This window comes from Empidonax traillii, unplaced genomic scaffold (assembly GCF_003031625.1).
Source record: "Empidonax traillii isolate 1590-97213 ecotype Southwest subspecies unplaced genomic scaffold, ASM303162v1 scaffold290:size645333, whole genome shotgun sequence".
In the NCBI taxonomy this organism is placed as follows: Eukaryota; Metazoa; Chordata; class Aves; order Passeriformes; family Tyrannidae; genus Empidonax; species Empidonax traillii.
The window spans coordinates 595981-609058 of NW_020955483.1; the positions used below are offsets into that span (position 1 = coordinate 595981).

Sequence of the window (13078 nt, forward strand, 5' to 3'; positions counted from 1 at the left end):
AATTTGGTTGGTTAGAAGACGACCAGATCTTAACGCTCTCGACTTCAGATGGGGAACTTTGCTTGCAAAGAGGAGGGCGTAGCTGCCCTCCTACTTCAGGAAGTTCAAGCCAGAAAAGAGTATAATAACAAAGCCCACCCCTTAGCGCTCTCAGAGTGTGGATTTTTTGCCTCGCGGGGAGCTCCTTCCCGCTGCCTCCTGCCCCAGGTGTCTCCAGGTGCCCCTCGGCGGGAGGGCGGCCCGGCCGCGGGCGCCTCTGCCGGAGGCGGGCGGCGCTGCCGCTCCCCGTGCGGCGCCTCCTCCGCCCGGCAGCCAGGCGGGCGGGCGGGCAGGCAGGGAGAGCGAGAGGGGGAGCGCGGAGCTGCCGCCGCCGCCCCGGAGCCGTGGCAGCTCACCGGCGTGGGCGGCAGCCGTACCCCCGTCCGCCCGGCAGCGGGAGCGCCCCGGCCACCGCCGCCCGCCCCGGGGCCGCCTGGGCGGCCAGCGGAGCCGCCCGCCGGGCCATGGAGCTCTCCCTGAGGCTGCTCCTGGCGTCCTGCCTCTCCCTTGGGGCGGCCGGCGAGTTTGACAGAAGGTAGGCGCGGGGCGAGCTGGGGCGGCGGCGGCGGCCGGGACCGGCCGGGCAGGGAGAGAAGCCAGTGTTTCCTCGGCCAGGTCGGAGCCCCCGCGGAGAGAGCGGAGGGAGCCCGGGCTCCTTCCCGGACAGGCAGGCGGGGGGGGTTCGACGGCGGGCGCTGTGATGGCCCTCGGGCTCCTGCCTGGCACCGGCCCCCCGCGGAGCCCTCGGCGGGACGTGTCCTGGCGCTCCCGTTCCCCCACGGCCGGGAAGAGGTACCGCGGTGGAGGTGCGGTGCCGGCGGCGCCGCTCCCGGGGCTCCCCAGGGCAGGCTCTCTCGGCCCCCCCGTCCTCGGCGAGTGCCGCGCGTTGCTCGGCAGCCTGAACTCGGGCTTAGGTGTAAAAAAAAAAAGTTTATTGCGTCGGCAGGGCCGCGTCCTGCACGAATCGAAAAACAGAGCGCTTCGCGTGCTGTAAAGGTAAAAATAGCATATTGACGCCGGGAGGCACTTGCGGCAGACGACGGCGAAGATCGCGACTCAAGTTTTAACACGAAGTTCGGGGCGCGCGTGCCCGCCGGGCCTCGCCGTGTCGTGACAGGTGTCGCGATCGGCGGCGCTGAGGGGAGCGGACGCTGCCGTGTGCGTGGGAATCGGCCAGAGCGACCCCCTCTCTCTCCAGGGTTTTCTTTCTTAGGATCTGTTCAAGTGCAGCGCCCACAGGGTTTCAGCTTGTCGTTAAGAAACATTACTGATTCGTGTCAATATTTTAGAACTGCTTGAAGCCGTGGTATCATTTCCTTGGGACGAGGGAAGACTACAGCTCTTCCTTTGTATTTGATTCCTACTTAACTGTCCTGGATGCTTTTGTTTTGATTTTTCCCCATAACGCTCCAGTGAGAAAATTTGGCCATATCAGTCGGAAAATTTGGCTGTATATTGTGAAATAAACCGAAATGCCGAAACTTTATGATGGTGTTTATTCCATATTAAAAACTCTGTTTCAGACTTCTCAATCTGTTTAATGCCAGCCTGGGAGTGGCAGCAGTGAGCATACTGGAAAGCATGTTTTTTCAGCTTTGCTGAGTTACTCTAATTGTCTTTTCCCCTCTTCACCTGTAGTAATTTACATTTTTTGAACTAAACAAAGTATTAATAATAGAAATATTATCTTCTCAGCTCTACTGAGCAGTTACTTTTTTTAAAAATAAAATTATTCAGGAGAGGTTGTTGCTGGTCATTGTCTTTATTTGTTTGATTGGTTAGTTGTTTTGTTTGGTTTGTTGGTTTGTTTTTGTTTCTTAGTGTTTTTTGTTGTTGTTGTTTGTTTGTTTGTTTTTTTTACTCTAGGATGATTTTAGCTAGTTTCAAAATGTTTCACCAGACTTTTTTTTGAACTGTGTTGTTCAGGTGGCCCAGACACATGGTCTCCTCTGCTGGACTCTGTCGGTTTGGAAGCAGAATTGACTGCTGCTGGGGCTGGGCCCGAGTGTCCTGGGGACAATGCCAGCGTGAGTATCATTGCTGCTGGGGCTTCTAGTCACTTGTAGAAAAGGCTTGGACACACCTAGTCACGTCTTTCACATGTTCACACACATTCTTACAACGCAGGGCTTAGGCTTTTGCATGTGTGAGTCTGACTTACTTAGAAGGATGTTGTCACGTTGAGATTCTCTTTGTTTTCAACAGTACTAAAAATGACTGCGATCAAGTAAGGTGAACTTGAGTTAGGGTAATGACAATTTGGGAATTTTGGTTTGGTTTCCACTTCATTTCGTGCTCTGATCCGATAACCTGATGTAACTATGCTGTGTCATGTTACAAGCACTGTGGGGCAAGAGTATTTGCTTCCAAGAAGGAAACCCAAATTACTGATATTTCACTTAGAAAATTGATGTTCCAATTAGTATTAAGTTCAAACATACTTTTATTAACCCCCAGACTAAGGGAGTAAATCTGCCTGACAGCATCCTTTTACTGGGTCACACGTGAAGAGGAACATCTCTGAGATTCTTTCATCTATTTAGAATCTTTGATATAATAGTGGGATAAACAAGTAGATAAGTCTTCATCATTAACTACATCTTCAAAAGGTATTTTGTGGTGGCAGCTAGTACTGTGTAGAAGTTAAAATTGCTAGGAGTGTTATTGAGACCTCAGCTTGTTAAAATTACAGCCTTTGATGCTGGGAACACTCTCTCATGTGTTTAACAATGCCTACATGAGTGACATCCCTGAAATTTATTCAGGAGCAAACCTATAGACACTGGTCCTTAGTTTTTTTTTTTATTTAGGTACGAACATATGCAGACTAGATTATTTTCTGCCAAGCCATTTTTAAAGGAAAACAGGTGTTAAATGCTTAAGTTGCTTAGTCTGCAGGGCAGTGACTGCAGGTGGCAAATATTAGGCAAAAGATAGATACAGCATCAGCAATGCAACTCTCAGCAAAGGTTTTGTTCAAATCTGTAAACAGCAAGACTGGCTTCTTCCTTCCCAAATATGTTAAAAGCCCACAATGTTTAATACGTATATAAGATTACATGTAAAACACTATGTATGGTACTTCTGGAACATAAGATCCCTCATACTATTTCTTTGATGCAGAATTCTCAGGCTTATACCTCTGGCCATACCATGGATCATTTTGATTTTTAGGTCCCTAATTGGTAACAGGTAGTCCTTTCCTTGAGGTGAGTATTTATAAAGAAGGAAGGACAAGGAGTAGAAGATTGATTGAGGCTACTCCAGAGACAACAATCTATTCCCACCTTTCATAATGCAGATTTATGTGAAGACTACTGGGCATTAAAATGTTTGAGGCTATGGGGGCTTAACTGGCAAATATCAGTAATTTGCATTGTTTAAAAAACCCAAATCAAACCCAAAAAAGCCCAGACCACTGTCTCACTGTGGCCCTTTTCTTGGGCAAGTCTGTCTCCTGTGTTGTGACCATAAATTGCAGCTTATGTTTAGGTGGAAGTTGATTTCTCATTATTACCAATTCTGATTTTTGGTTGCATTTTTATGATCTTGGGAGACAGGAATAGCATAAAGTGATACTATCAAAAGATTTATAAACTAAAAACTGAAAATGAAATAAAAGTAATAATACACAGAAAGTATTTTTTATTTTTTGCTCTTTGAATTTTGTCAGTAAGGTAATTTTTAGTATTTTTAGTGCCAGCTTTTCCAGGTGCTATAAATGCTCTTTTTTTTTTTTTTTTTTAAAGGCTAAAGCCAGCTGAATTCTCTCACCTCCTTCCCCTGCATTTCAGTCCATTATTCACAGATTTGTTTTCCATGCACATTTAGAAGATGTGTAGAGGTGTATTTTCTGTGATCATCCCCAAGAGTTGGGACCAGACTTTCAAAAGAATGCATTTATTGCTTAAGTGTCTGAAGGCATTTTTTCCTCTTTTTCTTTTGCATGCTGGGTGCTGATAATTTTTAATTGCTGATTCAGAAAAGACTTAGGTATCTGGGTGAAAACTTTACTAAAACCATGGCAGCTCCTTCTTGGTTTTAAATGGGAGCCAAACTCTTAGTAAAATAAAGCAAGAAAATCTGACCCAGTTGTGGGTGGTGAAAATTCCAGACATATCACGAAGTGGGAGATTACACTAAGTGAAAGTGAATCTTTCTAATGCTTACAACCTAATAGAAAATCTGTAGTCAACTCTCCACCTGGAAATGTGGCACCCAGTATGAAGGATTACCCTGGCACAGAAGGCAGCATTCCTGGCCTCAAAGGAAAACTTGGGTATTTAACTGTACAAAGGAATATCACTGAAAATTTTCCAAAAAGCCAAGTACATGGTTATTTCTTCAGCTTTCTCTATGGATGAAGGCAAACCTCTGAGTTGTGTCTGTGAAATGAGTGGCATAAATAGATGTTAGACTTTCTCTACTAGATGTACATTTTCTTTGTTGTTTCTAGAATAGGTTGAATTTTCACAATGAAAGCAAGTATAGAGTCAGTCTTAAAAATTAGTAGAGAGACACAGTTCACAAATTACTCCAAAAAAGAACCTTTAAATATTCCAGCAATAGTGCTGAGCTCTTTTTTAGTGAGCTTGGACTGCTTTTTTTTGGACTAGTTTGAGCCATCCTTGGTATGCCTGAAAGTGCTACAGCACCTTTGGACTCTCACCTGCTTACTCATGCATAATTTACTGTGTGGGCACTAATTACCTCTGAATTTATCCTTCTGACAACAAGTATAAGGTGAGAGCCAAGCTGGAGCCAGAGTGTAGCAGGCATATGGGCTCTGATACATGACAGGGTACATGCCATGGGCAAGTGATCACTAACATACCTGGATATATTTTCTCTTGTCCAACTTAGCTGCTCCACCAAACGCATGTGGGCATGCCATCTCCCCACAGCTATTGAGCAAAAACGTTTTAGTTTAAACCAACTGTGTGATTTAAGATAAAGGTTTAATTGTGGCAAATGTTTAAGCCTGTGTTATGTCAACTCTAAAGGGGCAGGAGTGTGGCATAGCTGGCAAGTTGGTAATTTATTAAGCCTTGGTGGTTCCGTGCTCCTGATCTTTCATCCATGATCCATCCATACAGCTGCAAATGGAAACTGAACTGTGTTAGCTAAACTTGCTTTTGTGAAGTGTGGAGTTATTCCTTTTACGTCCCTTTAACTGACAAAGGAGTGCACATGGAGCATAGTCGTGCTTACTGCTGCTTAGTAACGCAAGTCAGCATAACTCAGCTGTCTTCTGCTCTTATAAACATGTGGGAAGAAGCTGAAATAGGGCCCCTCCTTTAATTTACACTCTTCCTTTACAACCTCCTCTGTCCCCTCTTAATAAATTACACCAATCAAGACTTGCGCATGTAGGTCTGATCTGTCTGTAAATTTGCTTCCAAAGCCTGTCAGTGGCAGCTGTAATATCTCAGCTAGTAGAAATATTCGCTCTGCAGTGACGTGAAATTCCCTTCCCCAGTGCCCTTTCCAATTCCAGCAAAGGCACTTTTAGAAGGTGTCCTTCCACCTGAAATAGTCAAGAACTTTGGAACAGGTTGGATTTTTTTTTTTCTTTTTCTCTTTTGGAGGTTGTGAACGCCAAAGTAAGACCAAGGTTTAGGCAGCTAGATACATTTTGAGATTTTTACCCTTATAGCCGTATTTTCAAAGGACCTGAACAAATGTAACTCAAATTTGTTGGCGTTTCTCAGTCTTTGTAATTTAGAAATCCATGCACATTTATTTAGTGGCCTAGATTTAGAACTGTGGATATATTTCATTATTAATGTAATTTAGTAACTTTTCTGAGGTTTGGGTTTGGTATATAAAACAGTTTCATTAGTTATACCTGGTGTGTAGAAAAGCTAATTTGGAAGCAGTAGAAATGTTGTTTAAGCACCAACTATTAGTTCATGTGAAGTGCCCTCATCGTCAGTGGAGCTGATCCTTTACACTGAGGGACTCACAGCATCAGTGCTTTAAAGTTAGATATTATATATCCAAGTTGAAATTAGTCCAAAACTCCCATGTTGTTGCCCAGCCTGTGGGATTTACTTGCACTTTAATTAGTAAAAGTGGGAGTAATAGCTGTTAAGTGGGAGTAACCACACAAGCCTACCTCTGTGTAAGATTGTATGTTGGTAAAGTACCTGATGAGATGTGTGTAAAAAGAAGGTTGTTGACTTGCTTTTTTATGTGTTATTGTTGTGCACACAGCAAAACTATAGGCCAGAGCAAAAGTGAGGGTAGAAAGAGTTTCTTCTGGATTTCTTTTCTCGGAGTAGGGGAGGTGACTTCCAGTAACAGTGTTTCTGTTGAGAGCAGATATCAATACTTGCATTTTTATTTCCTAAATAAAAGTAAGGCAACAGCATCTGTGGTACTGAGTGTATTGTCCTAACCCAAAACCCATTCAATGGGTTTTAAAGGACACAGTGAAACCAAGTTGGGACACACATCATTGCATGCATCTTGTACAAACGTACTTTCTGTATGCCAACAGAAAGAATTGCCTTAGGAAGTTCATTAAACTTTTTTTTTTTTTTTTTTTTTAATATGTGTTATCCAGCATTGATTTTCATTGTTTGAAATAACCTGAGGGAAGAGAATTTCCAGCAGTGATAGGGCTGGAGCTCGGTTCTTCGAATTGGATGAGAAATGTCAACTGCAGAATAGAAAAGAATCATGTCCATTCCTCTATTTGAGCTGTTGTAGTCTGGGAGACCTGCTGAAGCCTCTTATATTATCCCCCTAATAAGACGTCTGTGAAAGTGTTCTGCTGTCAGGGATGGGTGTTTTTCTGAGTGTTTCTCAAGAAAAGAGTAGTCTGGACCTTGTTTTCCAAGTATCTCTGCTAGGTCAGAGGTCGCAAAGCAGCAGGAAAGTCCTTGGAACCAGTGCTGACTGACCCTTGCTGATAATCCAGTGTACAGAATTCAACTGTGAATGTATATTCACATGCTGCACTCACCCTATCAGAAAACTAAAATACAAGATAAAAGATGCCCTAAGTTCATGTACAGACTTGTGTGAGAAGCAGCATGATGCTTTTTATTCCCCAGTATGAAAGTGGAAGATCTTCCCTTCAGTTTCCTACAGGCCATGCTAGCAGTTAGCTGAAAAATAATTCTTTGTGGATGTTTTTGCCCCTAATCCAGTCTGGTTTCCTGAAAATTATTCTTAGAACTAATGTTCTACCTGCCTTGCTTTTAGCTGGCTTGCAAATATCCCTGTAGTTCTTTCAAAAGCTGCGCAAATTGTTTCCATGCGTGTGTCTCTCATGAACGAAATACACCTGCTTTGTACTTTGCTGTGTGTCTGTTTGTAACTGATTTGTACGATAGTTGTATGCAGTCAAGGTACACTAAAGGTTTAAAGACTGCTAAAAATTTTAGCTGCAATTTAACAGTCAATAACCTAGTAGAAAGAGATAATACTTTAACGTAGATTTAAAAGGTTAAGCAAGAATTTTTTAAGAAAAGCAATATAAAAGGTCTTGAATTATCATTCTGGTTTACAGTTTGGACAATTCCTTTGCTAGAGGTGATAGCAAAAATGGTTCCTTTTGCTGTGTTCATTTATGTACGGAATAGAAGTTTGGATCTGCAGCTGCTATAAACAGGTGCAGATCTACTGTCATATCCTCTGTTGGCAGAAGCCTGTATGGCTGTTGGAGTCTGCAGATTTTGTCTGATGGACCGCAGGTTTGACCAACAGAAGTTTCTTAACAGGAATAAAATCCCTGTATAATAAAAAGACATGGATTTTACACACAGTGATGTTATTTGATTACTTCACTCATTTCTAGGTGTAATTTTTCTTAAATGATAAAAAAGTCGATGAAGTCTGCCTTGAGAAGGTGAAGATGAGTGTATTCGTTAAGAGCACCCATCTGTTGTAACTTCATCTGGCTATCTCCCTGTGCTGAGGTTTGAGTGCTCTACTTAGGGAGCAAACCCAGAACAGGTCATCAAAGTAGTTTCCCGCCACCTTACATTAAACCCTTGACAATTGGTTTAAAAGCCTAGGGACAGAGCAATCAGGAGGTATACAGTAAAAGTCAAACCATCAGTTTACACCTCCCCTTAGCTTTGCATCATTAAGAAATGTTAAGTGAAGGATGTCAGGTTAGCATGTAGGTTTAGCCAAGCCTAGTAGAAAGTATCCAGTATCAGGAAGTTCTTAAAAGGACTTGCAAGCGCGAGTGGGGAGCTTGTACAAGCTGATACATAGCAGATGTGGGCGTAACTGAGTGCTTTGCTGGGAACTATGCATGCTTCTGCCTTTTATAACAGTTGTGAAGAAATTTCGTTTCTGTGCTGCTGCTTCTGTCCTAATGAGCTTAAAGACTGTGCAGTCTATTTATAGAGATGCAAGGTAGTGGGAGGGGGAGGAAGAGGTGGCTGTGCTCTCATTGATGCATAGAAGGAGATTTTGTATAACTGATGTTAATGGGAGTTTACCCACATAAATCATCCCACACATCAATGGGAGAAGAGGCCGTGAGCTGCTTAGGACTTCTGTTTCTTTCACATAACAATGCTTTCAGTGGGAACGGCAATTCTGTATAGTCCACGATGCACAAAAATAAAACCATGATTGTGCTGATAATGAGCTGTGAAAATACTGGCTTCTAGGAGGCTGATCAGCAGAAACATCTTTAGTCAGTAAGAGTTTTGCTGCTGAATTTGTGGTTGCAAGAACACAGTCTGTATTAATGCATTGCATTGACAGTGTTTAATGAATATTGATGTGCAGAATGTCTGCTTCATATAAAATGATCAATATTTTTGTGCATCCCCGGTACTTTCCAAAGAAAAGGCATTTTATACAGAATTGCAGTACTGCTTTATACTGCTATGCAAGAAAAAAATGAGGTTTTGCTATTTTTATTCAGTTGTTTTGGGTTTTTTTCAGTTTAGAACCTTTATGCTTTTAAAGCAGCTATGACTTTACTATGTTAAAGATACAGTATCCTTTTTTACTTCCTTGCTGTGTCCCTCCTGCACTTCATACATGGAACAATAGTTTTGCAGCCCATTTTTTCCCAAGAAAATCTTAACATGAACGTAATTTGTCTGTTTGCATCTTTAGTATGTCTGTATCCGGAGCTTCTCTCAAAGCCCAGCAACAATTTGGGGAGACTTTCTCCGCTGTAACAAATGCTCAGGGACTTTCTAATGAAAACTTATTTAAATCAGTAGAAGTTGCAATCAGAGAAAACCTTTAAGTGTGGGTCAAATACACCTTGAAATACAAAGAGCTTGAGTCCCAGTCTTCTATAATAAGGCTATGTAGCCTAACAAGATATCCTGCTGACATTAATTTATGGGCAAATAAATTGATTTAAAGTAGCCTAAACATATATCTGTTTCCATCTTATTTAAATTTTGTAGCATATCTTGTTTCATGTGGTAGTAAGAGCTGATAAGGTCTCTAAGTATTAGTTTTAATTTAGATGGCATTAAATTTTTAAACATTTTAAAAATGAGCAATAAATTTATTTGCCAACAGGTTTATTGGTTGCAGATGTTTGGACACTTATAAATGAGTGTAGTTTTAATTGCTCTCAAATTAACATCCAGATGTTAAGCCTTTATGTTTGCTCTGGAGATGCAGCATTAAATTAAAAATATATACCTATATTTAAATGAAAGGATACTGTTTCTTTAAGAAAAGCAGTTGTGTTCTGTTGATGGAAACATTGAACCTAAATCGTGAAACATGAGAGTTTTTACAACTACGTACTTATGAAACATGACAGAGTGTAGCTCCTTAGTTGATTGAATAAGAATAGCATCACATCATTATGTTTAATTACTCTTATGTATCAGAATGTGTTTGTTAAATATCATAATGAAATACTGATGTAAGGTATTTCCACTTTTAAATGTGTACCAGAATTTTTTTTTTTTTTCAGAAAAGCTCTGAATGTTGAATGTGTGTAATTCTCCGGGAATGTAACAAGTTGATAAAAACCCCAGCCAAGTCCATCCTCCTTACAGGAAAAAAAAAAAAAAACAGCTGGAATTTCGTTTTTGGTTATTTGTTTTGCAGCGTTCTACGTCTTAAGGCAGAGAATAGCCAGCCTAAGGTGCCAGCCCAAAGGTTAGCTGAATATATTTCTTGAAATAATTTTGGCAAGGTTATGACTTGGAGTTATGGCCTCTAAGTCATCAGTTTACATGAAAATTATATGACAAGAAGATACAGATTTTTTTTAAAAAAAACATTTGATTTGGGGAAGATAAGGTGGGTAGGAAATTAACAGGGCTATTTTATCCCAGACACCTATCCAATGAGATACTTACTTTCTAAACTATTACACTTTTCCCTTTTTACTCTTTTGCTTTTTCTTTATTTTACCCTCAAGCCCTGGGCAATATTTTTTCCTTCCTGCAAATTGTTTATACCCTTAGCATCGTATTTACAAGCTGTCAGACTTAGGAAGCCTAATTCGCTCTCACAGTATTGAATCACGGGCAGCGGGAGGTTAATTTGGGATGGCTGAGGCACTTATTGCCCCCCATTGCCTGCTTTGGACTTCCACTACAGGTTGTTGTTCCCAGAACAGGGAGACTTTACAACCCCTGGTCTGCAGCACTGTACAACCTGGCATGTCAAAATGAGATCAACGCTAGTTTGTGTTGGTAGCAGGACTGTAATCTCCTGCTGCTCAGGGATTGATATGTCTTGTTTGCTTATCCCTGTGGCAAGGGTACTCGTCTTCAGACAGGGGAGAGCACATCAATCAGCTGTTCATCTGTCTGGGAAAGTCAGCTTTGTAACTGTGGTACAGGAGTTACTCTGCTGAAGCCAGGGCATGTTATATTAGAATAAACAAAGTAGCAGTAGGGCCCAGTTTGTCTTCTGCCACCATGCATAGGGACACTCATGCTAGCCTGCTTCTACCTGTTGGAATTCAGTAGACACATGGAAGGATTTCTGGTAATGAACAGACATTTCAGATGACAGAGCACCATTCTTTAGGCAATTATAATGAACCACTTGAAATGCAAACATGGAAAGATTGACAAAGCATAACGTATTTCTTGCTTTTCTAATTTTATATGTGTTAGATGAGATCTTAGCCAATTTTTAAAAAGTATTAAGTGTATAAGCATTAGATTAACTTCCACTGACTTCATTAAATCCCATTCATTTCAGGGTTAGCCCATGCTTAAGTTATGCATGCTTTTTAGTGCTGTTCTGAATAGCAAGGCATTCATGAACCAGGGTCTGGATTTGTCCATGCGGTTCAGAAACACATTTGGCAGCAGTCGTAGCCAGGCAAAGAATTCACTGCAGTGAACAGCCCACACTGGTTGCAGTTTGTCATGTTAATGTGCTGTTACCGGAATCATATGTGCAAACGGAGTAACTGATTTACCCAGGCAAATGTAGTAGCTGTGCATGAAGAATTAGGAGCTGCATACTTAATGGGACTGTATGTTTTAGATGGAAGCTTTAGCGTGCGTTTTGAAAACATTTGTTACCGTGGACGGCACAAATAAGGGCAAGTAACTTGTGAAAAAATATTCAGGGATTAGATATTACCATTTTATCCGATGATATTATCAGTTTCTAGTTATAGAAGTTGGTCAAGGGCATTTATTACTCCACAAAAAAATAGAGTAAGGAATGTTGTGCAGATGAAATTATTTGAAAATTAATACCCAGTTGCCCTAGTCAGGTTTATTAAGCTCTGCAGAGATATATGTTGAGACCACTAATATACTTATTTGGGAAACAAAGTCACTTTTTTGGAAGCAATTTTGTAAAGTGATTTGTGGGTATAATGCGTTTTTATCACCTACTAGTAACTGTGAGGTGGGTTAAGCTTTATGCATTCTCCTGCATTTGAGATTAGCTGAAGTATGTAGTTGAACAAAAAAGAAATATGTAATTCTGAAAGAGCTACAGTGATTTATTTTACAAATTGGCTCATACCTTTGGGATCCTAGATCAAAATTACCGTGAACAAAGTGGGTTAATTTTCCTAAGTGTGTGTTTATGCAAGTGCATAATTTACAAAGAATTGCAAAAAGTAAAATACAAAGAGACAGGTGCGGGCTGAAGCTGACTCTGAGGAAGAAAAGTATGATAGAACTTGAGGTTGTGATCTGTTAGCACCATGGGAGAAAGGCAGCCAGTTTCAGTTGAAGGAGGCAACAGAGAGGAAAGTTTCTTTCACCAACACGCAAGTCTAGTTATAAAGTTGGCGCTAGTGGAACGTAAGTAGCAATCTTGAGATTGGAAGTTTTGCAGTCATCAGTGTAAGAGGATCCAGTAAAGGTCTGTGAAACTAAATAGTATGTAATCATTTCTGGGCTGCTGCACAAATTGCTTTCTGTGTTTGAGCAAATTGAATGTTAAGGAGCTGGGATCTGGAGTCAGAATAAATAAGGGGTTATATGTTGCTTTGGAAGAGAGGGCAGAAACAAGAAGAGTGTTCAGGCAGATGGTCAGCATAGGTTGTTTCAGATGCAGGTATTTTACGTATAGTTTTAGGTTCAGAGAGGTGAAAACAGAAGTTGAAGGACAGGCTGGACATCTGCAGCTTGGCATTTTGAGGCAGATTTCAGTGGAGGGATGCAGACAGCAATGAAAGACTCTGAGGGCAATTTCTGGCGAAGAAACCCTCCATTAAGGAACAGAAGTTAAGAGGCAAAGCAGAAAAAAGAACATAGGAATTACACTCAATGCTGTTTTGATGAAAGACATAGCTAGGACTATTGGAAAAAAACCCAGTGAAAAGTTAAATTGCTAGAGGTACTCCACTAAGAAAGCTCAGGGATTTCCATTGTTGGCCACAAATAAAGTGGAGGAGTTAGGCAGGTAGGAACCAGGTATTGCAACCATCTGGTTAGGACTCCACCAAACAGTGTTTAGTAAATCAAGAACTAAGTCATTAACATTAAAATTCGAGATGAGAAGGAATAGAGGGGGACAGCATGTGGTAGTCACCCATGCCATCAAAAGGTGGACAGCTTAGTGCAGAGGAACTGACAAAGCCTGAGGGGTACTTTCAAAGCAGTTC

General features: G+C 41.4%; 1 protein-coding gene across 1 annotated transcript in view; it reads left to right on the plus strand.

Annotated features, from left to right (window-relative positions):
- Positions 1-436: 436 nt before the first annotated feature.
- The window catches only part of NPNT (nephronectin), a gene marked incomplete at its 3' end in the record, with an annotated part of 47530 nt that continues 34888 nt past the window's right edge, over positions 437-13078 (plus strand). Inside the window, exons 1-3 of the mRNA XM_027890498.1 lie at positions 437-574; positions 1966-2066; positions 10096-10146. Of these exons, the coding sequence (XP_027746299.1) occupies positions 504-574; positions 1966-2066; positions 10096-10146 (223 nt within the window). The remainder of the gene's footprint in view (positions 575-1965; positions 2067-10095; positions 10147-13078) is intronic.